The sequence below is a fragment of the Embiotoca jacksoni genome, unplaced genomic scaffold, assembly GCF_022577435.1.
Source record: "Embiotoca jacksoni isolate LCO1_2020_lvr unplaced genomic scaffold, fEmbJac1.0.p SCAF_9, whole genome shotgun sequence".
NCBI classification, from domain to species: Eukaryota; Metazoa; Chordata; class Actinopteri; family Embiotocidae; genus Embiotoca; species Embiotoca jacksoni.
Window position 1 is genome coordinate 17,777,494 of NW_027185447.1, and position 27,955 is coordinate 17,805,448.

The 27,955-nt window shown below is 39.7% G+C and overlaps 1 protein-coding gene and 1 long non-coding RNA gene across 4 annotated transcripts; one reads left to right on the forward strand and one right to left on the reverse strand.

Moving 5' to 3' along the window:
• mitfb (melanocyte inducing transcription factor b) lies at nucleotides 1–27,929 on the reverse strand. 3 transcript variants are annotated; one of them, XM_069140617.1, is made up of 10 exons: nucleotides 27,763–27,929; nucleotides 14,888–15,128; nucleotides 5,475–5,690; nucleotides 5,295–5,390; nucleotides 4,620–4,737; nucleotides 4,256–4,348; nucleotides 4,086–4,139; nucleotides 3,852–3,927; nucleotides 1,289–1,436; nucleotides 1–672 (listed from the first exon to the last, which is right to left on the reverse strand). In XM_069140617.1, the coding sequence occupies exons 1-10, from the start codon at nucleotides 27,864–27,866 to the stop codon at nucleotides 277–279; spliced, it is 1,542 nt and encodes a 513-aa protein (XP_068996718.1). In that variant the 5' UTR covers nucleotides 27,867–27,929; the 3' UTR covers nucleotides 1–276. The 3 variants fall into 3 exon arrangements, with proteins under 3 accessions (XP_068996718.1, XP_068996717.1, XP_068996719.1); XM_069140616.1 differs by having other exon boundaries at nucleotides 4,086–4,142; XM_069140618.1 differs by lacking the exon at nucleotides 4,256–4,348 and having other exon boundaries at nucleotides 4,086–4,142.
• LOC138192925 (uncharacterized) lies at nucleotides 4,688–5,649 on the forward strand. Its single transcript, XR_011177843.1, has 3 exons — nucleotides 4,688–4,799; nucleotides 4,884–4,946; nucleotides 5,163–5,649. It is a non-coding gene; the product is annotated as an uncharacterized lncRNA (long non-coding RNA).
• Nucleotides 27,930–27,955: the final 26 nt, after the last annotated feature.

Genomic DNA, 27,955 nt, shown 5'->3' on the forward strand with positions numbered 1-27,955 from the left:
TGTATCTCATTGTCATCAAAGTATTGATTACTGCAAACACTTTAAAATCAGTCCTTAAAATCAAGGTTGAGGGCTTGAAAAGACAAAAAAAAAAAAAAAAAATGAATGGAAAAGATTCAATTCATGTAAACAAACACAGGTGGGGAAGAAAGAGAGAAAATAAAACAACAAACTTACGACGACGAACAGACGAAAGCCTCTCCAAGGCTGACAGGGACACTTGTAACAGGATGGAGGGGTTGAAGATGCGGGCGAGGTGTCTTCCAGTAGGGGGTGCTAACAGCCCTGATCATTCTCATCCATGCTTACACTGCTCTTACGACTGCTGTCCTTTGAGGTGTCTGGGGAGACGGACGAGAGCAAAGGGTCCCCCCCTCGCACCGGCGATACGGTGTCTTCCATGAGGATGTCGTTGAGTTTGGAGCCCGGCTTGGTGTGAACGCTGTAGTGGCCATCGGGGAAGTTAGAGTGGCCTTCGTTTAGCTCCAGGGTGCCGGGTGGTTCAGGAGTGCAGGCGGGGTGGTGTTGGTGATGGGGGTGGAGTGTGTACAAGTCCTGGTGACAGTCCGCCAGAGAAGGCTCCTGCTTGATGGCCCGGGCACTGAGTTCGGCTGAGCAGAGCGCTGAAGATGTGATGGCCAGGCCGTGGGCGCGCGCCTGCATCTCTAATTCCTGTAAGACGCAGACAGACAATTCCATTTAATTTGATCTACATGGTGCGACATCGCAGTACAAGTTATTTCAAGACACTTAAACTTAGTAAAGTCATTGACAACAATTATGAAAAGAAACCCAACAATTCAACAATTCCCACGTGAGCAACGGCTGAGATGAAAATAAACACAAAAAACGACCATTTAACCAAAAGAAAAAAAACTCAGGAGCTGGAAGGAAAAACTCCCTTTTAACAAGAAGAACCCGACTCAGAGGTGACGCCCAAACGGGACAGTAAGCGAGGTGTGTCATTGCTGTTATGTCCATCAATCAATGACAATTCTGGGGTAATTGGATGGCAGCGCTGCAACACGCAGGTGACTTTTGCTTTAAATCCCCAACCGATTTAGACATTTACCTCGACTTTTTAACTCTTGTAAAAACTCAGAAGGTTATATTTTCCCCGAATCCTGTAATGTGCTGCTCTGCTTAATGAGCGTTCAGCAGACACGCACTGTGATCAATCCTTCGATGTCCGCTGAGCAGAATCCCTTTGTTACAAGATGACGGCTGTCCTCATTAAATACACGGCCTTAGTTACTCTCTCCCGGTAACTTCATCAAAGTCCCTTCACCTGTATTCTCAACATCAGATGTCGGTTGGCGTGCTCAAGCTTTTTCTGACGACTCTCCAGCTCCTTGGCCCTCTGCTGTTCCCGCTGCAGCTTCCGGATGTAATCCACCGATGCCTTCAGGATGGTGCCTTTGTTCCAGCGCATGTCTCTGAAAATCAAAGAGGAGGCATTATTCTTACAGTTTCTCACATCCTGAGTCTTCATGTCAGACAATCAGCTGGTCTCAACTACACAACAGATCTGAAGTTAAGATTATGGGTTTCAAAAGGACATTAATGTCGACACCAGTCATAATGTGACAATGAGCGCTTGCATAATAAGCTTATCTCCCGTTCCATAAAGACCTGTTGTAATTAAGCGCAATAAAGTACTGTGATTATGAAGTTGAATAAAGCGCAGTCAAAATTATAGTACTGCTATCGTGAAATGAATCGTAACAGGAGCACTGGTGCTTTTATTGCGAAGCACCCGGCTCGTCTTGTTGTAGTTGCTGCTTCCCAGTCAACATAATGTTTTCAGAACAACTGCAAACTGTGAGCAGAAAGTTCAACCGTAAACCGGTCAGCAGCCCCACAAGACGTGATTTGTGAATTTACCCACTGTGAGCAGGAAAGCACCTTCAGCTGCCTTTTAAACAAACTAACGGCTCTTTGGTTCACTTTGCTCACACATACTAACCGGTTAGCTCCCAGGCTAGCTGCTGGTTGACACAGCAATGGCTAAATATCCCTTCAGGAATCACTGTATGTATCCAAAAATTGTAAAAGGAAGAACCCAGATACTTAAGTGAATCTCAAAGTCTGAATTAACCAAGTGACCCGAGTCCGTGTAACAGCCTGTTCGGCTCTAAAAACACGAGACAGAAGAGAACAATGAGGAGGAACTAGGAACAGAGTTGCTGTGGAGGTCACAGGGAGTTATTTTTTGAGAAAAGAATGCTGCATTGGGAATGTGTGCAACGGAGGTCACCGGGGTCGCAAGCAGTCGTAAGGATGACCCGGAGCTCTCTGGAAAAACTGATGGTTGCAGTGGAAGGTTTGAAGGAGTAAAATCGATTTTTTTTTTTTTTTTTTACGGGAGTAAATGGGGGGGGGGGGGGGGGGAGCCTGCTATCATTAAACCTCCCCAGTTCTGTTCATAAGTTCTGTGGGTTTAGGGCGGAGGTGGTCGGACGGGGCAGGAACAAACATCTTATTTAATCTGACTGCGTCGATGCATTTCAATTTAAAATAAAATGTAACACGTCTAATGCTGGAAAGCACACGTATGTTTGCTTTGTCATGAGGTGTAGGTATTTAGGGCAAGTCTGTTTGTGGAAGGCAGTCTCTGAGTTTGTGTGTATTTCGGAGTGTGTGTGTGTGTGTGTGTGTGTGTGTGTGTGTGTGTGTGTGTGTGTGTGTGTGTGTGTGCGCGCGTGTGTGTGTGCGTGTGTGTGTGCGTGTGTGGAGCACCCAGCTGGGGTTTAGCAAACAACAGAAGAGGCTGCTGGGGTCTTCTGAGAACCACGAGTAAGGTCAAAGGGCAAAGTGTGAGAAGAGTGAGCTTAAAGAAGGCTAAACGTGTTAGTACATGAACCAAGATTAATATCTTCATACTCTTAATACACGTTTACCTCTTATAAATGTGTCAGAGTTGATTCCTCCAACAATTTTGTGACTGATTCAACATTTACTTAGATCAAGCTGGGATATAAGAGATTAACTACTAACTACTATATATATCTATATATATATCTAGATATATATATCTATATATATCTAGATATATATATTTATATGTTTAGTCATTACAGGATCCCTTTTTTAAGTCTGCCGTAAAATAATACTCACAAATCATCAAGATATGGGAACAAAACCTACAAAAATGTATTCTAAAGTTCAGCCAAGTCTAATACGAGGATTCAACAGTGAGTTACACAAACACAGTGGGTCGCTTCACATGTGAAAGTATTTTTGGTACAAAATTCTTTCTGTTGGTTTCCTCAGACAGTGTTTCCTTGATTAGCTGCTGTAGAAACACAAAGAGGGGGTTTTGTAGTTTGGGAAGACGCTCACTTGATACGAGATACTAAGTCATATTGAACTTTAGATTTACTGCGCAGGACTTTTTGTTCCTCATTTCTTTAAGCTTTATTGTGCAAGGAAGGGATTTCTTCAGAACTAGAGTGGATAACTGGAACGATTATATCAAACAATAACTCTTTAAATGGGCATGAGGGTATTATTTTACAACAGGATGGAAAAAATGTGAATCCTTTCCTGTTGCTGTTTAATAATCTTTTCTACCTCAGCTTTTATTATTATTAACAGGTAAGTCATCCCACATTAGACTGACTGGGTGTTCATAGTAGCCATCACATATAGCACAACTGAAGGTGAACTACACATCTGCATATATGATTTTTTTTTCTTGTACTCTTTTTAATTCCAATTCCATTTTTCCTGTCTTTTCTTCATAATATTTCACTCTTTAAATGACAAATAATTAGTCTCGTTGTAAGGGAATGTTTCTGTTTTTAAAATCGGTTAAGAAAAGAAAAAAGTGAAGAAAGTAATTAACTTACGGGTCATTGGATTTTGGAATTAAAGTTCCCAATTCCTTAATTCGATCGTTGATGTTGAACCGCCGTCGTCTCTCAACTACACAACAAAAACAGAAAAGAAAATGAATAAAACGCCTCCCACGTAATCAAAGAATGTATTTTGATTTTTGTTGTTGTTGTTGTTAATAGTGTAACAAACAAGATAAAACCACGGCGACCATCAAAGTATTCTCAAATATAGTGAAGTGAACTCACTCAAATTGTGGTTGTCTTTCTTCTGCCGCTCCTTTGCCATAGCCCTTACCTCAGCTTCTGGGAAAAACATTTTGATGTATCACATAGATAGAAACAGTGCAGAGAGTACTAAAGAAAAAAAAAGTGTTGCAACTTTCTTCCAAATGTTGAAGCTAAATAATCAGACGTACCCACAGGGAACCCTTCAGGCCTCTGATAGTTGTCAAATTTGCCACAGGATCCAGACTTATCCAGCATATGCATGATGGCTGGAGATTGCGAAACTATGTGATGAAATTTTTTAATTTTTATCATCAAAATACAAATACAATGGAACAAATCATATAGAGACAGTGGAGGATTACATGAGCTGGACGAATTCGAAAATGCTTCATCACAGGCTGCACAAAGAACTGGAAACTAAAACTTCATGAAGACAATTGATGTTTTCAGGAATTATGTTGGATTTTCACACACTCAAACATCTACAAACATTTCAAAGATATATTTTAATGAAAGAAACCAGGCATTTAAGCATCTGCGTTTCCTGCTTACCAGAGTATTCCCTTTTGATGTTGGGTAGGTTGGCAGGGCAGGAGTTGCTGATGGGCAGACCTTGCTGGGACATACCCTGATTACCGTACATGTCCATGAGGTTAGCAGGCACGGGGATCTGAGGGGCAAAGATGATGAGCGAAGATCCAATCAGCATCACAGGACGAGCATAATGACGAGGTAAGTGACATAAAACGGCCTTATGAAAGATTAGGAAAGATTAGACGTTATATTATGCAAATAAGAATGATGTTTTCCTTGCAGAGAGACGGATGTGAAGATCGACACCAATCTCTCGTCTGTCTAAAGCTCACTCGCTAACACAAGGTATGTTTCTTGTTTGATCCGCACAAAAAAATGAATAAAATATTATGGTGTTAATGGGGTTTATGTGTAAGAGTTCCCTGGCTTCCTTGAGTTTGCACCTGTAAAGGAAATATTCCCCATTAACATCAAACTAAAGCACGGCAGAGCTAGAGTTCAAATAACTGAAAAGCGTTAATCTAACATTGACATTTAGTTTTTTTCTCTTAAATATTATAGAATTTAACCACCAAACACACCAGAGGAAACGCCGTCGTGTGATGACCTTTCAAAAGACCTAAGTTCTTGGTTTCTGATGAGGATGAATCATCACACACACACACACACACACACACACACACACACACGTACCGTGTTGGCCATCTGAAGCCCTGGGTCCATGAGGCCGAGGATATCATCACTGTAACTGGACTCCAGACTAATAATGTCGTCAATGACATCATCCATCTAAAACAACATACATATAGGTGTGATTAAATAAGTGAACGATCACGACAGCTGAACGCGCAAACAGGCTAAATGAGACGCCACCTCTTTCTCGCAGTTAGAGTTGAGGGTCAGTAAGGCCATAGGGCTGTTGGGGGCGCTGTTGCCCGGCCCTGGCGGCATGCCCCCGTGGTCAGAGGACTGGTTGGTGCAGGGCAAGCTCAACGCCTGAGAACCAAGCTTTCCCAGGTACCGCTTCACCTGCTGCTGCTGGGAGTGCTGGATGTGGTACTTGGTTGGGTTCTCCAAATGAGTCTGGACCTGTTGGTGGAGAGCAGAGCAGGAAAGATGACAATAGATTCAAGATCACTGGTGACAGGAGAGGTATCTGGTATGAAGATCAGACAAATCAGCACCTTGGTCACAGAGGCGAATGACATGTAATTGAGAAGAGAATCTCCATTTCATATAATACCAATTATTTTAATTTGTACTGTTACAAATTTGCCTTTTACTCGATTAAAATAAGTAAATATAGCTCAAAGCGTTGTATTTCCCTTGTGTTGTATAGTAGTGAGTATGGTATTAAAAATAAACTTGACAGAGACATCAAATCCTACGATGCATTATGCATTTTTCTTGCGAGATGCTGTCACGAGTTGTTATCTGAAAGAGTCTCGGAAGTAAACCTTTTTCATATTTTCCCTCAACTCGGCTACTTTCTGCTCGTCTACATTCACAGTCCACATATTTTAAGTAGCAAAAAATGACATGCACACCCATGTCTGCACTCCCTGTTTATGGATGAATTGGATTTCTTTGTATCATTAATCCCCACGCAGCATTAATGATCCAGAGAAGCATCTGCCGGCGAACAAACAAACTTCAGAGACAGTGTTTGTCGGGCTGTAACACATTTTAAAATGGAGCAGAGCTGCTCACATTTGGGAAGGCTATATTTAAACCTTCCCGTCTTTTGCCTGAATTTTTAAAGAGATGATGAACAAATTCTTTGGTTTACAAAATATCGACACTTTAATTCATCACTAAATGTAGATGCTGCATCTGCACTGTTATAACACACGCAGTGACGTAAAGACAGTAAAACAGAATTGAACCTGATCAATGTCGAGTTATTTTTTTTACCTTAAATATTAATTTCAAACATACCTCATAGGGTTGGTAACCAAGCATCTCAAGCATCATTTCCTGTTTTAGGCTATCCGATTTAAAAACAAAAAAGGAACTTCTGCGTTTAACTTCTGTCCGAACTCTGCTGCTTCCCTCTCGGTCGCACCAGAAGACTAAGACTGTTACTCTGACAGACACATCCAGCTCATCTTTTAAGAGGCAAGAAAAAGTAATTAGTTATGCATGTCAGGGAATCTCGGCAAATACAATGAGCCTTTTCAAATTTGTGTTGTTTAATGTAAAATCTGTATTTATTCTTTTATAGTGTATCACTTGATGCCAGGATGTGGTGCTAACAGTCGAAGCCTTTGTTTTGCAAAGCCACCTCTTTCACTGAAACTTGCCTGTGGCTGTTACTTTGCCCCATCCTCTTTTTTAACCCATGAGGATGCTTGGCGTGTGTTCCCGGCTCAGAAACAGCACAAAGAATAAAGTCTCGTTGTTTTTGTCTCCAGCTTGCATCTCCTAAATACCATTTTTTTTTTTTTTTTAAATCAGCGAGAGAAGGTTGTCCCGCGTCTCCGAACAGATAAAAATTTTTTTTTTTAAAAAACAGTCTCAGACGCTTCATTCTTTAAACTGATGCATTTGTTTGGCGAAAGCCCAGAAAATGTTTTTTTTTCATTTGAGGAGGTCACGGGGGCTTGATGAACTCTGGGCTACCTCTGAAATTTCCCAGGCCTCCATGAAAACTCGCTCGCTCGGCAGTTGAAATGATGTGGTTGTTGAAGGGAAATTTTTAAAAAAAATGTACTGGATCCAGCAGTACATTTCGTGACAAGTGAAGGCGTAGAAAAAAACGCGCCGACTCATTCTACTGTGATCTACTGCTGATAGAAACATAGTCACGGTCACATAACCTCTCCATGTGTGCAGGTTTGTACTTTACTTTAAAATACTTTGTATTTTTTTTGTACACTGGTGATCTAGTTTATCACTAGTCTCGCCTGTTCACTCTTAATCTTACTGTATAGTGCATAATAAGTTTTTTTTTGTTTTTTTTTTATAAACTATGCACTTAGAGTAAGCCACTTTATTAGGCACACCTGTACAGTCTAATGTAAACCAATGCAGCTGTTGTCTGTAATATTCAGGTTTTAATTTGACACCGTCATTAAGGTGTTATTTCTATTATATGTTTATTATGTACGTGTCTGATCCGCTCATGTATGATAATTGTGAGCACCACCGTTACAGAATATAAACGAATGTGCAAATTTCCAACAATTTGAACAAAAAGTGAACCTAATAGTCGGTAGGTGCAGAATTCATGGCAGAGGTGTTGCAGTGAAGTGCAATAAACCCAACAGGTGTACTGAATGAAGTGGCCACTATTTCTATCCAGTCATGTCAGGTTATCAGACCGATTGTCTCTCTGTGATTGTCGATTCTTTCCGCCTCTCAGAGGAACCGACACTCTTTGAGAGTTGCTCTGACATAGTATCATTGTTCTGCGGAGGATACTCATGTGAGCACATGCCGTATGTCCCGCAGGTATGACTGACATCACCTTGGGCTGTGGATTGTCATCACGGGGTTGTAACGTTGACACCACCGAGGGGTGGACCACATTTACAGCGCGTCAATGAGTCATTAAGAATAACAATATCAAGCTTTGGGCCAAAGAACGAGATCCATGAACGATGGTCACTGATGACGTCCTTCAGTCTTTGCTTTGTTCTCATTAAGGGGCAGCCGTGGCCTGGAGGCTGAGGAGCGAGCCAAGGACTGAAGACTCGCCAGTTCAATTCCTTGGACTGTCAGTGAAATTAAAAAATACCCACAGCTGAAGTGCCCTTTAGCAAGGCGGCTAACCCCTGACGGCTCCCCGGGCGCTGCAGCTGCCCACCGCTCCGGATGTGCGTGTGCTCACTGCTCCTGGTGTTTGTGTGTTTGATGCACTCGGATGGATTTAATGCAGAGGTCAAATTCCTGTGTGTTCAAAACATACTTTGCTTCTTCTTCATAACATTAGTGTGCCATTAAACTATTAATAACACTTCTACTAATCAGCTGTTCAAGCTACAAAATTAGAAACTTAAATATATGTTGATATGCTTTCAACATTATAAGCCACAGTGGTGTTGGTCTTGATGACAGACTGAACACATAGCAGAGTATTTCGAGACTTAATCGACACGGATTTACTTGAGCCATAAATAAACAATTCAGTTATTTGCATGGCGTACGTAAATAATGTGTAAACAAACATTATCTGTGCCATTCATCAATGAAACTGTAACTGATTCATGGTTGGGTTCAAATGGGTAAAAAAAAACACCTGGTAGCATATTTTTAATCTACTCTCTCTTTTCAAAAAACATTTACATTGATATTTTATAGAGTATATTTACTGCAGTTAAGTTCGTCTTTCATTGAGAATAACTTGATGTCAGCAATATTTGCTGACATCAAGTTAATGGTTAATGGTTAATGGTTAATGGTTAATGGTTAATGGTTAATCAATCATTAAAGTAGTAATGGCATGGTAACAATAGTATTGTCAGATGTTTTACTAGTAGTTTCCTGTTAATGGCAACTATTAGCAAAGAGCAACATAGAAAACACCCAGGTGGCAATTTATTAAATCACAAAATCAATAACCTATCAGCGAATCCAATTTGAAAGTCAATCTTTAGATTAGATCAGATGTAGCTCCAAATATGAAAACATTGTGTTGAAAGCCATTTCAAGTCAAACCTAAAGTGAATGAATTTACTTGAAAGAATTCACATTCTATAGATTTGATCAAATGTTATTAAACTGAGGCTGAATACAAAAAAAAAATACAAAAAAATAATGCAGATGAGATTTTTTTGACTGTTTGTAACAGTCTTAACAAATAAAAGTTTGAACAGTTTGGTTTCTACTTAAAAAGCATATCTTTCTGTAATCGCTTCCAACACAAGCACACTTTCACCACACCCTCCTATCTTTTAACCTCTAATCAAAGTAACATCAGTTATTCTGCCACGACCCTAAAATCAAAATGAGTCTGTCTAATCAGCTGCTTCCGACCATTAAACCAAAACTTGAGGTGTTGCCAGTGAGTGTGCTGTCCTTCTTGTACGGCAGCAGGTTTTTATTTTTTATCTTTATAGCAGCTGGTTTTCAGATAAAAAGCAACCCGAGCTGCTCTGTGGTTTGTTTATTAATTATCCTGCTCTTTGAAAGTCAAATGTACAGCTGCAGAAAAGAACCACTTATTCGTCATTGTACCAGTTGTTGTGGCTTTTTGGTTCACAAAGTACTTTCAGGGTTCACATCATGTCCTGCCATTTAATAATCTGGTGAGGCAATTGCTGATTAATTAATTATAACATGTTGTGCACAAGTTGGAACTCAATCTTCTACAGATGCTAGAAATAAATATGTTCAAAGAGAAAATACAAGCTTTACATAACATTTACCCTCATGCACCTGGACAGGGAAAGACTAATATTATATATTAAATAATTTATAATCCTCAGAATGTTTCTCAACCTTACTTCATTCATCCTCACGTAACAGGTTGCATGAAAGTTTGAATTCTTATTTAATTTAGCCCAGGAAGAAAATGCAACAACTTAAAACAAAAAATAACTATATGCCCTTGCTGTTTTTCTATCCTGTTAATAATCTCACAACCTCTCAGACTTATTTTGTGACCCTTTGAGGGGTGCCAAACCTCCAGCTAAGGAACATGTGGCCAGAAAGATTTGTCATATAAAGACACACTGATTCTGCAGATTGTCTGTCTCCGTCTCTTGTATTTTCACACATCCGATAGCAAGGCACTGTCTAAAAATAGAAACAAAAAAGCAGTGCAAGGGATTACTGTAGGAGCCCCACCTCACACACACACACACACACACACGCACGCACACGCACACGCACACACACACACACACACACACACACACACACACAGTCCTAAAACGCACAACTATATACACTTATAATTAGAGCGCATGTAACAGTTGAGCGTCAGGCTGTCAAAGTCTTTATTCCTTTTCGCAATTGTTTCCTTCTTACCGAAATTATGTTTAGAGCCAAAATTATAAGTTGATCAATTTAATTGCTGATTAGTAAATAAGTATCAATGATGGGATTTAGGAAATTGTGACTGACATATTTGACTATTTTCTAAAATGTTTGCCCTGAAACGATAAATAGATTTATCAATGACTAAAATGGATTACATATATTGTTTGTGTTCTTTGCCTCATAGTTACGACGGAGTGTCAGGGCCATATCGAGAAAAAAAAAAAAACAAGAGGAGGAAGATTCCTTTTTTTTCATTTTGCATTTAGACAACAAGGTGAAAATGTCAAGAAGAAAAGTTGAAATGCCGAGAATCAAGTTGAAATTTGTGGAATAAAGTTGACATTGTATTTCAAGAAGCAAGTCAAAATGTTGAGAAGCAAAGGAAGTGAGTTTGGACCTCTGTTGCGGCGACGAGCTCATCACCAGGATCAAACAACTCGATCAGTTGTCCTGTTGTGTCTTGTGATACAACATATCTTGTTTTTATTGCACACTGGTGTAACCATCGATACCCTTGCATGTGTGCATTAAAGCTAATTCTGAAGTAAAATGGAGTTCATCTACACAAGGCATCTCGTAGAATCATATGTACGAAGCAAGAAGTTTGATTTACTCTTAAAAGCTTGACTTTGTTCTCGACATTTTCACTTTGCTCTCGACATTTCGACTTTATTCGCAACATTTGTACTTTAACGTCGACATTTTTGACTTTATTTTCGTAATTTTTGACTTTATTCTCGACATTTTGACTTTCTTGTCAACATTTTGACCTTATTTTGGACATTTCAACTTTTTTCCTTGAGGGCAAAATTGAAAATAAAAAACCTTTCATTTATTTTTGTTTCCTTAATGTGGCCCTAATACTCCGATGTACGTAGTTGACACAGTATGCATTGTGCAGGTCAACCCATCGTGGAGATTTAAAAACTTACAACCTGAAATCCATGTCGTAGATACGGTAAAGAGAGGATCTCAGCAGTCTATTTAGCGAGCGGGGATCAGTTAGTTTTGTCTTTACATTGACGTGAGCGTTAGTGCTTTTTCGAGCCTTTTTTTGTCCGCAGGGATTTCCTAAATTATCACACATAATTAGATGAGCCCCTGGAGGGCCTCGGGCTGGAATATCTCGGCCTTGTCAATACATACTGCTGCTTTTGTTACACTGAAATAATTTTGAGTGTGACAAATTATCTGTTTCCAAGGTGAAAAAAAGGATCCCTTTCATGGTGTGTTTACAGTGCGAATGCACACACACACGGCCAACAAGAGAGCTTGTTGTTTAACAACTCGTTCTTACCCATCAACAGGCCCGAGGGCATCAGAAACGTAACTCCCAAAGAGTCCGAAACATTCGGCAGAAACGAGCACAAAGCGGCGTGCTGTGCGCAGAGGCGACGCAGAGCGAGTGCAGAATGACGAGCACTGATTTGTATTTTTCTTTTACTACACTGCGGGCACTCCGTAATGGTCCTACCGGGATACTTTAACTACATTGCCAGCCTTTCCTATGCAGACTAGAAGGATCGGCCACTTTGCCACGCGGCTAAACTGCTAACGTGCTCTGCAGAACCAGCAGACAACAACTGAGATGCTGATGTTAGCAGCTTCACCAGAGCAACCTGTTGCCTTCTCCTCCTCTGACGTGTTGTCATGCTAATATTAAATTACCATCGTAATACAAATCTTGTGTCTTTATATAATAAATGTTGGGTTCAGTTTAGCATAAACCCTGAGGAAAATACATTATGGTATTGTGGATTAGTTTTATTATAATAATATTAATATTATATTCAATAAATTGATCAGAAAATGAATAATAAATTGCTGTGACTAACTGTATTAACAAGTGTTTGCCAGCGTTGACAGAAATGCACTTAAAGTTGTACTGTGTGCTTCATTTCATGAGGTAACTACACTGCATAATGCAGATTTAACATCTTTGAAACAAAATGTCATGCTGCAAACTAAAGTCCCGTTTTACAGTAAGTTAAACGTGTGCAGTCCTGTTAAATGTGCTGTTGCATTAATTAAGAAATCCAAACCAGAGTAAAATATCTCTGTGGCATATTTGTATAATTTCTGCTGCATACTGGGTCACGAGCTGCACTGATTGTATAATCCAAAAGAAACTTAGATTTTGTAGAGGGTTGAACAGAACTTTGTTCTTTTCATTGGCACCATAAATCCTTTGAAAAAAAAATAAAATCTAGATTTTTTTTTTTTTTTTTTTTTTTTTTTAACCCTTTTAGGAAGTTATCCTACATACATTTCAAAGCATTTTTTTTTCTTTTTCTTAAATATGCCATGGAATGAAAGCAGTGGGGGCTAATTACAGGCATTCTTCACTGAATTAGCGTTCGGTGTGTGGTAAAACTGTGCTCGCCTTTGTCTTGATCCCTAAACTGATCCCTTACTTATTCCCCAATAGGTCAGAGGTCACTTGGTTAATTAAGGGTCCAATCAGTCTTTAGATACACTCATCTGAGCTTAATGTTTGCACTTTTTGAGGTCCAGCAGCTCTGCCTGGTACCCCTGAGCTTTGTGTGGACTCTGCTAATCTACCCACAGACAGGGGAGCAGGTTAACCCAGCTCAACAGCGCCAAGCTGGAACGGCCTTTTCATTTGAGGGCTTCAGTCAATGAAGAATGTCTGTAAGCTCTCGCCAAAGCAGAGAAATTACTCTAACTTGATGTATTGTACTGGAGGTGAGGGTTTGGGGTGGGGGCGTCCTAAACCTCTCAAAGAGCTGCAGATTATGGAGAGTAAATAATGTTTACGCTGCAGGAGAGGGGTAATGTTTTCAGTGGATATACTGCATTTGTCTTTCACTGCTGGACCATGCCACACACATCCAGGGTGATGAAAGTGTGCCGGAGCAAGTAACCATGAAATCTTCAAATGTGTTGTGGACGGATTTAACTCAACAAAGATTACTCAATAATTCACAGCACATCAGCATTTTTACTTCATCTGAGGTTATACAGTACAATTAAAACTTTTTAATCCTCTTTTCTGTTGAGGGGGCTTATGATTCTTATGATCTACAGCAAATGTTACATGTATAGCAGCTCCATTATCTTTTTGAATGCAGTCACTTTATTTTTGATTACTTGCATGGCAGCCGTTACTAAGGGACTATAGAGCTTTTTTTTTTTATTGTTGCATAAATATTATACTTTTTATCTATAAGATATTCTAAATTTGTAGATTTTAAGTTAAATGCAGAAATATGATTACATATTTGTACAAAGATTCCCTGAAGTGACACATACATATATTTTTAATGGAAAAACTTGTTCCTATGATTTCACAGCAGAAAAAAAAAGGAAATTCATGACAAAGCCAAAAGCTAACTTAGGGTCTCTGTAAATGAAATGCAAAAATCTAAAATGTATGAAAATATAAATAGATTCCAATGAGCATGTTTCCTTGCGACTAACTCCACAGACACGGAACACCTTCACGATTTACAGAGCTAATTTTTCAAGAGAGCACAAAACTCAAAGCGACTAACTGGTGTTTTGCCAACAACACCGAAACAAAATCCTTAAAATTTGTGTGCAAAACTTTGTAAATCACCATCACACAGTTTTATTAACATGACAAATCACCCCCCAAAAAAGGGAAGATGTAGAAGCAAAAACACAAGATATGACCGCAAGATAGCAACAACACAGAAATTCTCCACCACAGAAAAGCACACTCACTTTTACGCAACACAGCCCCGCATACTTTCTACAAATATTTCATCAAGATTACTACCTCTCTGAAAACACATGCAGAAGACAAACAGAAAAAAACTTACCAAACTGCCTCGTTAAAATGAACCCTCAAACGCAACAGTCTCTACTCGTACAGAAAATCGTAACGGTCTCCTGTCCCTCGGACTGCCAGGGAATCAAAGCTATGAAAAGATGTGAATGTAGCTGAGCAAATAGGATTAAAGATGGCTAAATCCAAATGGCTGGAAGCACAGCATGCATTAAAGAGGAATTCTCTCAGGAAAGATAATCCTCATATACGCATTTTAACACACTTCACTCACTCCCGTGTTTTTTAAAAAAAAAATTTTTTTACACACAGTCATAGTAAAACCACGATTGCCCGACTGTCCACACACGTGAGTCAATAAAATCTTTAAATACAGCTGGAGCACTCAGACTCCAGCGATGACACATACAGTACAACTTCTACTTCCAGAGGTGGAAACTTTATACAGACACTGTAATAACCTTAACAGACTGCTAATTATACATGCTGTCTTATTCCCTCTTGTTCCAGTAGAACCATTTCTGCTTACCTTCAGCACCTCCATTGGCACCTGTGCAGCAGGTGGTAAGCTGGCCGGGACACTGACATTGATGGCGGGGGTCTGGGCCGCCGTGGATTGTGGGTACTGGGAGGCCTGCTGTCTCTGCTGCTCCCGCCGCTCCTGCTCCTGAAGCTGTTCCCGCATCAGCTGTTGCCGCAACAGGATGCGTGATGTCATGGCCGAGGAGCTCAGCGGGGGCTTGGAGGAGCTGTACTGGTCCGACGGGCCGCTGCCGAGGGGAGAAAACAAAAAAAAAAGGATGGCAGATGAGTGAGTAGAGACGTACAGAGAGAAAAGATCAAGGGCCGATCAGAAAGGTGAGGTGAAGCGGGGCGAAGAAGACGGAGAGTGGTAACAGAGAGAGGGCAGAGAGGGGTCAGACGGGGAAGGAGAGGTCAAGCATAAGAGATAAGAGGGGAGGAAGATTATCGCAGAAAAGGTAGAGGAGGATGGAGAGAAAGATGGACAGATGGAATACAAAGTCAACATGATTGAAGGGAAAGTGGCATAAAGAATGACTGAAGGGACAGAGATCAAAAGGGAAATCTTAGTTGTAGAGCTGCAACAATTCATTAATTGACTAGTTGATTTATGTTGATAGATTTTTCTCAGATTTGATGCTTTGGTCAGAAAATGGTCTGGGAAATTGTGCTGAGCATATTTCAACACTATCATTATGTTTCATAATTGCATCCCTACCTAATTGCTCTTACAGCTAAATAAATACTAAATCACCTTAGTATCAATGCATCCATCCAAATGTAATTTCAAGAAGGAAAACTATGTGATGACTTTGCAGAGCAAAAAAAGCTGCTGCACCCACGAACCCTTTTTATATTTGCAGATTTAGAAACAACAGAAAGAGGAACATTTTTCACAAAAGACTGCTTCAGTTTTCCCACTCTCTTAAATTTAGATGGCTGCCGCCCAGACAGAGTCCTGCGGTCCTAAAATAGAGAGACTCTGCTGAAGCAGAAGTTGTCGGGATGAAGCCTTCATCGAGTGAGTGATCCTTTTGATAAAACTCAGTAAAACGTCTGGCCAATCCAGCTGTGCAGTAATCGCACTAATTAGCCAGCCGAGTCAAACACAGTCTCGGTCTGCAGCTTGGTCAGTGGGTGTTGAGCCCTCAACATACCATAATTCTCCCCCCAGCACTGCATATAATCTCATTGTCTGCTACCACACCCACTGAACCCTGCACCAGATAGCACGCAAAACAATATTTTATGAGCAATATATTGAACGTCAAACAAGATAACGTGAGATCTCGAATGGGTCCGTACAGAATGAATCAATTAACAAGGAGATTTAATGACTTAATCACAGACTAAACTTCAGCTTGTTCTTGGAAAGTACTGCAGCGGTTTGGGTCTCTCAATCCGACAGCTACTCCCCCCTCTACTCCCCCCTCCTCCCCCCCACAAGCTCCTTTGTACTTCACCCAGTACATAGAATCAGGTTTAGTGTTCGTATGTATAATTCCTTTGTCTGTGTGACTTCGGGCGATTGAGTTTCCTTTCATCCCAAAACTTTCAAACAAAAGTCGCTGGATCTAATGTTAAAACTTTTCATTTCCACGGCCAGAGCTGAAGGATTTACATTTTTTTTTTTCTTTCTTTAATCTACTTCACTGTTTGATTTGCAAGACAACAGTATTTCCCTTTATTCCCCTTTTCCAATTAAAATATGGCATTTAAATGTATTTGAACGACAGGCAAAGTTATGTAACAATATTTGATTAAACAAGAGCTGAAAAAAATAAATCAATTATTGCAATAATTTGGATAATCAATGAATCATTTGTCAATTGCATCTGGTTCCAGCTTCTCAAATGTGATTATTTGCTGGTTTTCTGTGATAGTGAACTGAACATGTTTGGGTTTTGAATTGTAATTGTTGTTTAGGTCGTTCACAAAAGGAAATCTGTAAATGTCGTTTTAGGCTGTGGGGTTATTCTAATATCCTTCACAATTTATATTGAATAACTGAGGAAACAGCCAGAAGAACATTCATAGATTTTACAATAATCTATAGTTACAGCACTGGATTCAACACTGAAGTGAATGAACTTCATGACCTTTATGATATTTCTTCTTGATTAGTGTAGCCTAATTAAAATGTATTTTCCAATTTAATATGCTGGAAAAACCAATTTCTTGTACTGATAACTGGCACGTTGTCTTTTGATAACACATATTAATTAAACCTACTATTTCCAGCAGCAACATTAAGATGATGCTCACACTATTAATCCATCAATCACTATAATATGTTGTATCTTATTGTGAAATAATGAGAACTTTTACGCCTGGTACCGAAAATATACATTATTTTGATGCAGACGGATTTTTGGCCACTAGTAGCACCATACAACGTGCACCATAAAAAGTTTTTAATATTGTGCTTGAACACGAGCACAGTGACTCACCAACACACTATTACTTTATGGGAGCAACGTTTTTAGAAACGGGTAAATGAAGTAAAGCTATGGAGATATTATTCCACTCAAAGCTAAGTTAAAGATGCTTTAACTTTGTAGGGGCATCTTCACGTCTGCTGCTCCACAGGTTTTAACCACGAACAAACATCATCGTCACGCTTCTCCCCTCTGAATTATACAGTTGGAGTTTTAATAGCTTTGGCAGTGACTCTTCTGATTAAAACACCCTCACATCCGTCCAGGCGATCGAGAGTGAAAACACGTTCTTCACCACCTCAAACACAAAAAAAAACAACCCGAAGGTGTAGCAGCGCTTCCAGAGAGGACACACCCGTTTGTATCCACCTCACAAGACTCAGAAATACACAGAGACACATCTGCACTGATCCATGGAAACACAATGAGGTTCACCGTGTTGCTCAGGGACACTTCAGCAGAGGTGATGGAAGGATTATATAAAAACATCAGTTATATATAAAATCATATCAAATATCAGATCCTTCATTTCAGCCCAAACTGACTGAATCAACACTAACCCCCACACTGCTTGACAACGTTACACTGTATGTAACACTGTCTGCTTCAACGCCTCATTGAAGTTAAACTGCGTTGCATTTAAACCGAAAGAGCGTTCGCAACACCTGAACTATCATGCCGTCCTCAAAAAGCATAAATCCTAACATTTAAACCAGGCAGAAACAAGGTTATACTGACTTTAAAGTCTAAAAAAAATGCTTTGCAAAGCCAAAGCCAACAGTAAAAACGCCATTTTGTCCTTTCAATTCATTCAATTCTGAAGCATTGAAGGGTACAAATTTGGTGACCTCACAAAACAAATGCCATGCCGGCAGCTGCACGAGGCTAACATGAGCATGCTACAGTAGCCTGCTCGCAATCAAAATGCTAACATGCAAATCTTAGCAGGTTTAACATCTATGTGCCTTAGTTTAGCGTTTTAGCATTAGCTTTGGAGGTAATTGGTTCTATTCATCAACAATCTTCATGGCGCGATGAATATCTGCACCAAATTTCATAGAAATTCACCCAAGAGTTGTTGAGATATTTCAGTCTGGAACAAAGTTACATACGTTTTATTTTCTAACATAAATACCTAAGATAAACTTCTTGAATCAAATCCCTTTCATGAGGGGTGTTTTTTTTTTTTGCAACAAAATTAACCGTAGAATGAATGAATTATAAAAAGCATTGCTCTACGTTCTCTGCTGGACAAAATATGCCAAGCACTGTTTTTAAATGGCCTTAAACATATCCATATTAAACATCTCACATCTCACATATATTTGGCATTTCTGTGCCCTACTTTCTTTATAACTGTTTGCCAATACATCAGCCCATCAGCTCATAAAATTGTCCACATCTAAGAAGAATTCAGAATAAATTATACAAAGTTTACAACATCTGGGTTTGTAGCTGAAGAGTTTGAGGACACTTCAACAATTACAGGAAATTAATTCCAACACATTACTAACTTTTTAACTGAAATCTATCAAGCCCTGTAGCACCTAATGATTTTATTTAATACATTCTTGATTATCACATTGACTTATGTGCGTTTGTTTGCATGAATGACCAGAAACTTCCCTACAAAGCAAAGCTCAACCGCTCTGCCTCCCTCCCCTTTCTCTGTCTGTGTGTGTGTGTGTGTGTGTGTGTGTGTGTGTGTGTGTGTGTGTGTGTGTGTGTGTGTGTGTGTTTCTTCCTCTTGACTGTTTGGTGGCGTTTTGCCAAACGGACCACTGAAACACATAAAAAGCTCTTTTGTCCTTTTTAACTTTTTCCCCTCTTGTGTGTGTACACACCTCCTCTCCTGTTTGTGTGTATCTCAAATTAAAAAAAAACAAACAATGGCTGTACAGTCTTGAAGAGCCCCACCCACCCAACTCATGATTCCTCTGATTGTGCTCACTATGCTCGTCCATCACACTCGACCGCTGGTCGAACTGTCAGAGTTGAGAGTTTGATGCAGGATTTAATGACTGAGTGACAGACAGCGGCCAAAACGCGTAATTAAGTAGCTTTGCATCAAAACAGAAGTTAAAGTGAGCAGCGATGTTCACTGGAGCGACAAAAGTTTGATGAGAGTCAAAAACAGCTGTTAAAAGAAAATTAGCAGTAATACAGACTGGAGATGGTCGAAGGTTGCCTCCTACTTTGCCCACCTGATGACCAGCTTGTAGCTAAAGAACAGCTCTGCCTAATGGACACAAATGGTATCACAACAACCTCAGAGAAAAATGAATAGCATTACAAGAAGACAATAATATATTTACTTTCCATCTGTTACATAAAATACAAAAAGCTCTTTAATCTCTTCTGTCAGAAACTTATCAAAAATGGGAGGGTTAAGATTTTTCAACTTTACAAGGTACTCAATTATTAATTATGAATCAACGATATTGCAATCAGCTCCATGATTATCTGACAAATTGTGATTCTGATATAGTCAAAACTATTCAGAAATGTGCTCCAGCTATAATCGTATCTCCTTCCCACACGCAGCTCTGTGCATGATGCCCTTCATGTGTACATCAAGTGTTCTGCACACAAATCTAACTTCCAAAATCTTGCCTGAATGCACGGCAACAATATCACGGATGCTGAGGCGCCATACTCACAGACAGTCAAAGGAGCGTGGTCTGTACACTTGCACTCCTACGGCCTCCATATTTGTTTGTTTTTTTCCTGAAGGTGCACCACCCGCCCTTGGAGAGCAGTGAAAGTCATGCTGGTGGTGCAGCGCTGAAAGTGTGTCAGAGGGGGGAGGCTCCGGGGCCCGGCCTGGAATCTCCAATCGCCACACAGCGTCCCGGGCAGAGGAGCAGCCCCGTCCAGAGGAACGGCACAGCAGACCACTGGAAACACACTATCCATCAACCCGCTGCTTTAAAACCACACGAATACTGTTTCACTCGGAGACATGCGCCGGCATGTGTTCAGCCTACAACCACGTCACATAGTCGCTGTCAGCAAAGCAAAGATCAACTGCTCGTTCTCATTGTTGTGACTATGCAGTTATTAGACAATTCAACAGGAAAAGAACATGTTTATTTAGCTTAAAGTCTTCTCCGATCTTAAAATGTCTCATTGTTTCTTTTTTTTTAATGTTTGACCTCCGCTGTGCAGAATGATGTACGTGCATCCTGGAGGTTTCACATCCCTCTACAACCTTCATCTGAGTTTAAAAATATGTACATTTCAGCCTTTTGTTACCTCACATCTGGTGATGGTCCAATTTACACAAATTTGATATGAAAACTTGCAAGCAGGAGTTCACATGAATTTCTTCGACAAGTTTAATTAAACAAATTATGAATTTAAAGCAGCTTTTTTGAATCATGTCTTGAGAGAATCTTCAAGAGGTAAGAAAGAGTTCATGGTTCAGCTTTTTCTGAAAAATTCATACATGGTTTTCATTGGACAGCGACGTTTTGATTATTTAAAATTTGTATGTTTAATTCAAGTCTCACAAGCTCCCGAGGCTGAGAAACTTCTTCCAGCATTCAGCTGATTAAGTTCTTTCAAATCAAAATTACATTTCCAAGCAGCAGTGTTTATACAGATGCACGATAGGCTGCATGATAGGCTCACCTGAAACAAGGTGACACATTGTGTGAAAGTTTGCTTTGGTTCAAATATGTTCAAAATAAGTTGACCTGTCTCTGAGCATTATAACCAGAATTATGCCCAAAGGAAACAACCACTGAAATCCTCACATAAAATGTCCTTTACTTTTTCTTTTTTTTTTTTTTTCCCATTAGGGGCTGCATATATCATTCCTCTTAGTTCAGCACTTTCTCCGGCATCATGCTGTTTCTTAACGGGGTAAAAAGGGTGGAATTTTAGGAGACAATGACTTGTGATTGCTCACATGCTACGAAGGTATCGCAGAGCAAGAGCCGCGAGGAAGGACGAGCAGGTAGAGCTCTCTTGTTGGGCGACAGAAAGGAAACGGCAGCTGCTATAAAAACACTGTCCTGCAAACTGCTGATGAAATGATCCCGTCTCCTTTCCTCTGTCTCGACCAAACTGCAGGTGCTGCCCTCCGAGCAGACTTCGCAGCCTCTCGGCTGGGACACAACTCGGTGGTAATGACCCTCTACGCGACGGTACGCTGATCTACGTGTACTCCCCCCTCGCTGAACCAAAAACACCCCAGGTAGCTGCAGCTGCCGTCATCCCCCGCAGTCAGTCGCTGGCAGGCAAATCAGTGATAATGGGAATCATCTGTATGCCCGTCTCGACCATCAATTATGTAAGCTTTTGTCCTCGGGGGAGGGGGGAGGACGCGGGAAAACATCTTGACACAAAGTTTTTGAACAAACAAACGGGTGAGACAGCGAGAAAAACAACTGCACAAACAATTCTAATCAGGTAAACAGCCGTACCATGTAAACAACAAGATAGAAACTCTATTTACCAGCGCATGTTACTGCACAATGCACAATACAATGGGAGGTTGAAAAACACCTGAGCAACAGCAAACAGAAGAAACGCAGATGATTGTTTCAAATATATTGTAAAATTTACAAGGGATGTCACAATATATATACTGTAATGTCCCGCAGCTAAAGACGAGACACTTGATCAATCATTTAGTCAGCTGATAAAAATGATCCTTTGTCATTTCGGAGTTCTCTATTATGAAGATTTGCCGTTTCTTCTTTGTCTTAAGTGATAATTCGTTGAATATTTTGGGGTTTTTGATCCTTCGTGAGGCAAAGCAAAACGTCTGAAGTTTTCCCATTCTTCTCTAAAGGATGATTCGGGTAAAAAAAAAAGAAGAAAAAAGCCCTTTTCTCAAAGCTGCTATAGTCGATGAAATCCTTTCTGACACAGACCTACAGAACAATCCTCTTTTTCTTAAAAGAGCTGTGTATAGCTGGTTCACACTCTTAAATGTGTAAGGCCAGATTGACACGGCCCCTAAAGGGATTCATAGCTTCAGACGCCAGAGCACAACAAAACAGGGTAAGCTGTTAAGGCATCCGAAGAGATAATCACGTTCTCTGCGTGGTATTTCCAGGAAGCCCGGACCTGTTGGGATAACTTAAACTTGCCGGGTGTTATTTCTGTAATTAGGTTCTCTGCCCTTCATAATTTCCTTCACTTGTTTTCAGAAGGACGGAGTGCTCTAGGGTAGCTCCCTCTCGTCTTCCTTTGTGCTTTAACAAGGAGAACCATCCCAAGGACAGCCGGGAGGGGGGTTTAAAAACACTCTCCTCCAGCGGGGTGAATAAGTGCATCAGGTTTTCAAGTTCATACAAATAATGATGTTATACAAACACAACAGAGCAGCTTTTTCTGTAACGCTTAAGGAGGATATGTCCTCAGCTGTCCTTGAAGGTGACAATAACAGACAATCAACACATTCTCACGTCGTAGAGGAACCGTGGTGATGATTCATAGCTGCAAAATATCACTCAGTCCTCGTTTTTTTTTTTTTACACACAAACATGAAAAGATATGTGTCAAATTGTGTGTTTCTACATCTTAAGTGAAATTTTTTTATCTTTAATAGTTTTATAGAGTAGTATTTTTACTTTCCAGCCGTTTAACAGTGGAGGATGTGTATTCCCACAAACAATATTTTAGAGCTGAAATACCTGATTAGTCACTTCTGTCATTTTTTTTTTTTAAAGAAACATGTCAAACATTTAATGGTACCAGCTTCTCCTTTGAGACGGTTTGCATCTTTTCTCTGTCATCCTAATATGTTTTACGATTCTGACATTTCATTGGACAAAGAATGAATTGAGGAAATATTCGGCAGATAAAATTGTAAGGAACATATTTTTTTTGTTGCAGCCCTCAGGCATTATTATAAATCTACAGTTTATTTTTTAACAGTGTGGCTGAGTTACACACTGAAAGATCCGGGACAGTGACCAGCTCTGCAGGAAGTGATGTTTTCTCAGTGTTGTTGCAGTTCTTGCTGGTCACCAAAAGAGGCAGACAAAGATCACAAGTCAGTAGTATTGAAGCTAAGAATGCAAAACAATGAAACAAAATCCACCGTTTGCGGATTTTGAAGATCTTCCAGTTTAAAAATAAAAAGCAGACATGTGCTTTAAAGATTCACAGATGAGGTCAAGATGCTGTAAGCGATCACGACTGCAGGACAAGTCGTTCTGACGATATTTTACTTTGACCACGACACCTGTCTGTGTCATTTAGACCCCTCTGTCTTTCACGGATGAAACTGTTCGGCCTCTCTGACATCTCCTGCAGGAGCAAGCTGCTCCCAACACCAACTTTCATAACACTCAACCTCTGACTCGGCTCTCTGTCCCTTCAGATGCTTCGACTTTCGACATACTTATTCAAAATTTTTGTTTTTATTTCATTTACAATTTTATAAAGACTAATCTGATTTTTCTTCATGTTAAATTGAAAAATATTTAGACAAAGCTCTAGCATGGGACTTTGCATTTACCTACATGGCATTAAACATTCTTTGTTTTATACAGTGTTATTGGTATTAAACACAAAATAGTTATTGTAGTAAAATGTGTTTTATGTAGTGCAAAGTAAAAAGTCTCAGAAGACATTTGACATGTTTGACAATGCCATCAACATATGAGAGCATTATACGTGGGGCTGGCGATATATCAATATTTTATTGTATTGTGATATAAAAATATATCATCTTTTTTTTGGGACGTCATAATATCATGTGGCATAATTCTTGTATTAACCTGGTTTTTAAAATTGTATCACAGTAAAGTGATGTAATTCTTTGAATTTACCAGACTGTTCAAGCTGTCCTATTATTTATTTATTATATCCAAGTTATTTATTTATCAAAAAATGTCATTCTTTTAATATTTTGTGAACGCACCAACTCATCCCTATGATATTGCTGCAATATTGCTATCAAAGTATTTTTCTCAAAAATGTTGTGATACTTCATTTTTTCCATATTTCCCAGCTGTAATTGTAGATTTAATCTGATATAATGTGTTTGATACGTAGATGCAATATAGAGCTGCAACGATTAGTCAATTTGCTGATCAACAGAAAATTAAAAGCCAACTGCTTTAATAATTAATTAATCGTTCAGTCATTTTTTTAATTTTTATTTTTTTATGAAAATGCAAAAATTCTCTGATTCCAGCCTCTGCAGTGTGGATATATCTCAGCCCTGGTTGTGACAAAACAAGACATTTTAAGCACCTTGTGCTTTCAGAAATGACATTTTTCACAGATTTCTGACATTTTAAAGAGTAAACAACTAACCAATTAATCGAGAAAATTCTCAACAGCTCAATCGATAATAAAAAATAATTGTCATTTTAACAATTTTATTTATTTAGTTTATTTAATACTGTACCGCCTACAATTGCTTTTCTCTTATCGTGTTTCTTAAACCCTAATAGGCCGGGGACACTTGAATATTCTTTTATTCATATAGATTTGTCAGAATTATTTCGTAAAATACTCAAGTTTTTGTCAATAGTTACCCTCAGCATTAGAAAGCATAACTTTAGCTTTAAGACTTTCAGCTTCAGTTGGATCGGGGGTGCAAAACACCAACAGTTTCAGATATAACACATCCACCGCTAAATTTATACAGCTTATTTACACTGCATAGAAGACTAGTTTCACCGCCTGTCTCACATCTATATTAGGCCCAAAAAGTCTGGCACGCCGTCTGCGGCGTCTGTGTGCTCTGTCAAACTGATACGGAGAAAGCAAAGAAAAACAAAAAGATCTGTGAAGGCGACGATGACATTTTGTCACACTAAAGATTTCAAATTTAGAAACAAGACATCAGACGAGTCAGCAATCAATCACACTAATTATATTCATTTTGCACAATAATGTCTTGCAACACAGTCATCGTGACTATTATTATGCTGGGTCATCCTCATGTGATGGGAAGAGGAAGTGGGATACCTTCAATTGAAATAACTGTTCAGACAACTTCACATATTTAGGAGGAAATTACATTAAGTAAAACAATCTGTGATTCTCCAGAACCAGCGCTGGTTCTTCAGCTGTACTGGGACAGACTGCTGCTGCTGATCTGCCAGCGACAACACAACACGGCTCAGATTCGACACAGAAATGTGTAACAGTGTAATGACATTTCACTAATGGAGAAAATGAAGAAATTAGTTTAAAAAAATGCAGGACTGGGTTATAGGTTAGGACTGTCCAAGATGTCCGTTCCTCTCACTAAATAGTGTTTTTGGTTGAATTGAGAGAAAAAGAGACAAACTACAAATCCACGACAAAATATCAAGAATCGGAGGACAGCTAATGAAAATATCGGGAGCTGAGCAATGTGTCTGCAACCAGAGCTCTGTCTGAGCACAGTGGCGCACTGTCCTCTGTATGTCTCGCCCTGACAATGAGGCCATGTATGACTACGTCTAAACTACGTAGCAAAGAGGTGTAGACACAAAATACAGGCAGTCAGACTCTGGTAATAGATGCATCGACATCATCACCTTTGTCACCACAGAGGCCAAGAGGTCAGTTTCACAACCTCCCAGTTATATCACAACTCAAAAGTGTTTCATTATGTCTTAAAATCACCTGCACAAGAGTCATGTTACTTTATCATAACTTCAAAATAAAAGTGTGTTGTTTTTCTTAGGCTGTACCTCCTCCGTCAAGTCAACATATCAGTGTCTCTTTTTCTTAAAGGAGCAGTTCAGCATTTTCTGCTTCGCTTACTTGCTGTTAGTTGGATGAGAAGTTTAATGCTATGCTTTTAAAATGGAGATAAAATTACGGGAAGGTCAGTTAAGCTTACACTAAAAAAAATTATTTGTTGAATGAACGCGAATTAATCCGGCCACATATTTCCATCTAATCAAGTCAAGCACAAGTAGTCTGTCTGGATTATGTTATATGAATATGACATACTTTATAAAAAAAAAAAAAAAAAAAAAAAAAAAAAAACATAAACACGATATATTCCTATGAAGCCAACATATTTTCAGTTAGCTAATCAAACAGGAGCCTTAGCTTAGCACATGTGTGTAAGCCTTGCTTGGTCCTAATGTAAAAATAAATCCATCTCCTGAAATCTCAAAAGTATATTATACATCGTTTGTAGTGTAAAATTGACATACAACAGAAAATCCAGGTAGTCACAGCGACTAACCAAGAAATAGTCGGAAACACAAGCCCCATGAAACCAAGTCATTTTAACTCTTCAAAATAAAAATAAAAAAATAAATACAGTGTGTTAATTTATGAGGTTTGGGAGTGCTGGTAGGTGGACAGAAAAATGCCAGCTGTTTCTGCTTGTTTCCAGTTTATATACTAAGCTAGTGTAACTACCTCCTGGCTTTCACTACATGTTCTACTCTAATTCTCCTTCAGATAACAAATAAGAGCATGCTCCAAAGTTTTACAATATTCCCAGTCGATTCCTTGCATTGACAGCATCTGAATATCTTAAACAGACATGTAACACATCCCACTCACTGTGCACTACTTCCAGAAAAAAAGGGTGGAAGGTCAAATCAGACCACACAGACCTGACTCAGCTTCGTGTTGATTGCTTGGAGAGGCCTCAATGTGCCAAAGCTGGAAATAACTTTCGAATAAGTCAATGCTGCAGTGTGTGTGTGTGTGTGTGTGTGTGTTTTTCTTCGAGTCCTAAGACGCCACAGGAACTATTCACTTTTGCTACCTCATAAAAGTTTTGCTTTGTCAGGGTTTGGAGCGTCTTTCTCCGGCGACGACATGCACATCAGTTTGCCAACTCCTAATATAATTTACAGGAGGGCCAACAGTTTGGTCTGTTTAATCTAAAGGAGCTCTCTTTTGTGGCTGATATATGTCACTGGTGCACTAAATATGAACTTTCAGAACAAGAAGCTCCACTCTTCCACAATGACAGCAGATTTTAGGGCCTCAGCTGACTCAACTTAAAAACTAATACATTATTATTAGACAAAACAAAGCTCTTATTGTTACCCTATAGATTGCAATGCCGTGACACATGTTTGTCCGTGCATTTTGCCATGCAGAGACACTTGTTTAAGGCAGTTCTTCAGGGATTTTAAGTGGAATCCAATTAAAAGCAGCCCACCACTCTTGCTTTAAGACTAAATCAACCGTCAACACCAGTGAGGCTGAGCAGCATCTCACTAAAACCCACAAGTGTCTGCTCCACTACAAGCTAATATTTGAAGTTGATGTTAACAAGACAACACCCAAGTGTTGCATAACTTCATGCCAGCAGGATAACCGTAAGGAATGAGCAGTTGAGAGCCGGTCCAGAGCCCAGCACCGGGACCGGCTCCGGTAACGTCACCTGGGGACGCCTCGCACATGCACGGACACCCGGACGACACTCAAAAGTCTGCAGGGTAATTAGCACCTAAACACCGAAACCGCTGCAGCGTGGGAAATAACTGTCCACAGCCATACAACTGACCTGTTTTTCAAGGGCTGACTCTTCAGTTCGTAATACGTTTTAGGCTCCTCTTGGAAATCCTCTCCAACCTCGAAGTCGGGAACTATTCCCGATTCGGACTGCATGCTTGCAGATGTCAACTTTAGGAAGCGTTAAGCCCTTAAAAAACACACACGGACGATATTAGTGCCGCCGTACTTCGCTCAGCACCAAC

Bases quoted from the DNA above. Each gene is read 5' to 3' on its own strand.
- mitfb (XM_069140616.1), bottom strand. From the start codon at position 27,866: ATGCAGTCCGAATCGGGAATAGTTCCCGACTTCGAGGTTGGAGAGGAT. The intron at 5,691-14,887 runs GTAAGCAGAAAT...CTCCACCAACAG, and splicing joins TGCCAATGGAGGTGCTGAAG to GTCCAGACTCATTTGGAGAA. The intron at 673-1,288 runs GTGAAGGGACTT...TGCGTCTTACAG, and splicing joins ATCTGATGTTGAGAATACAG to GAATTAGAGATGCAGGCGCG.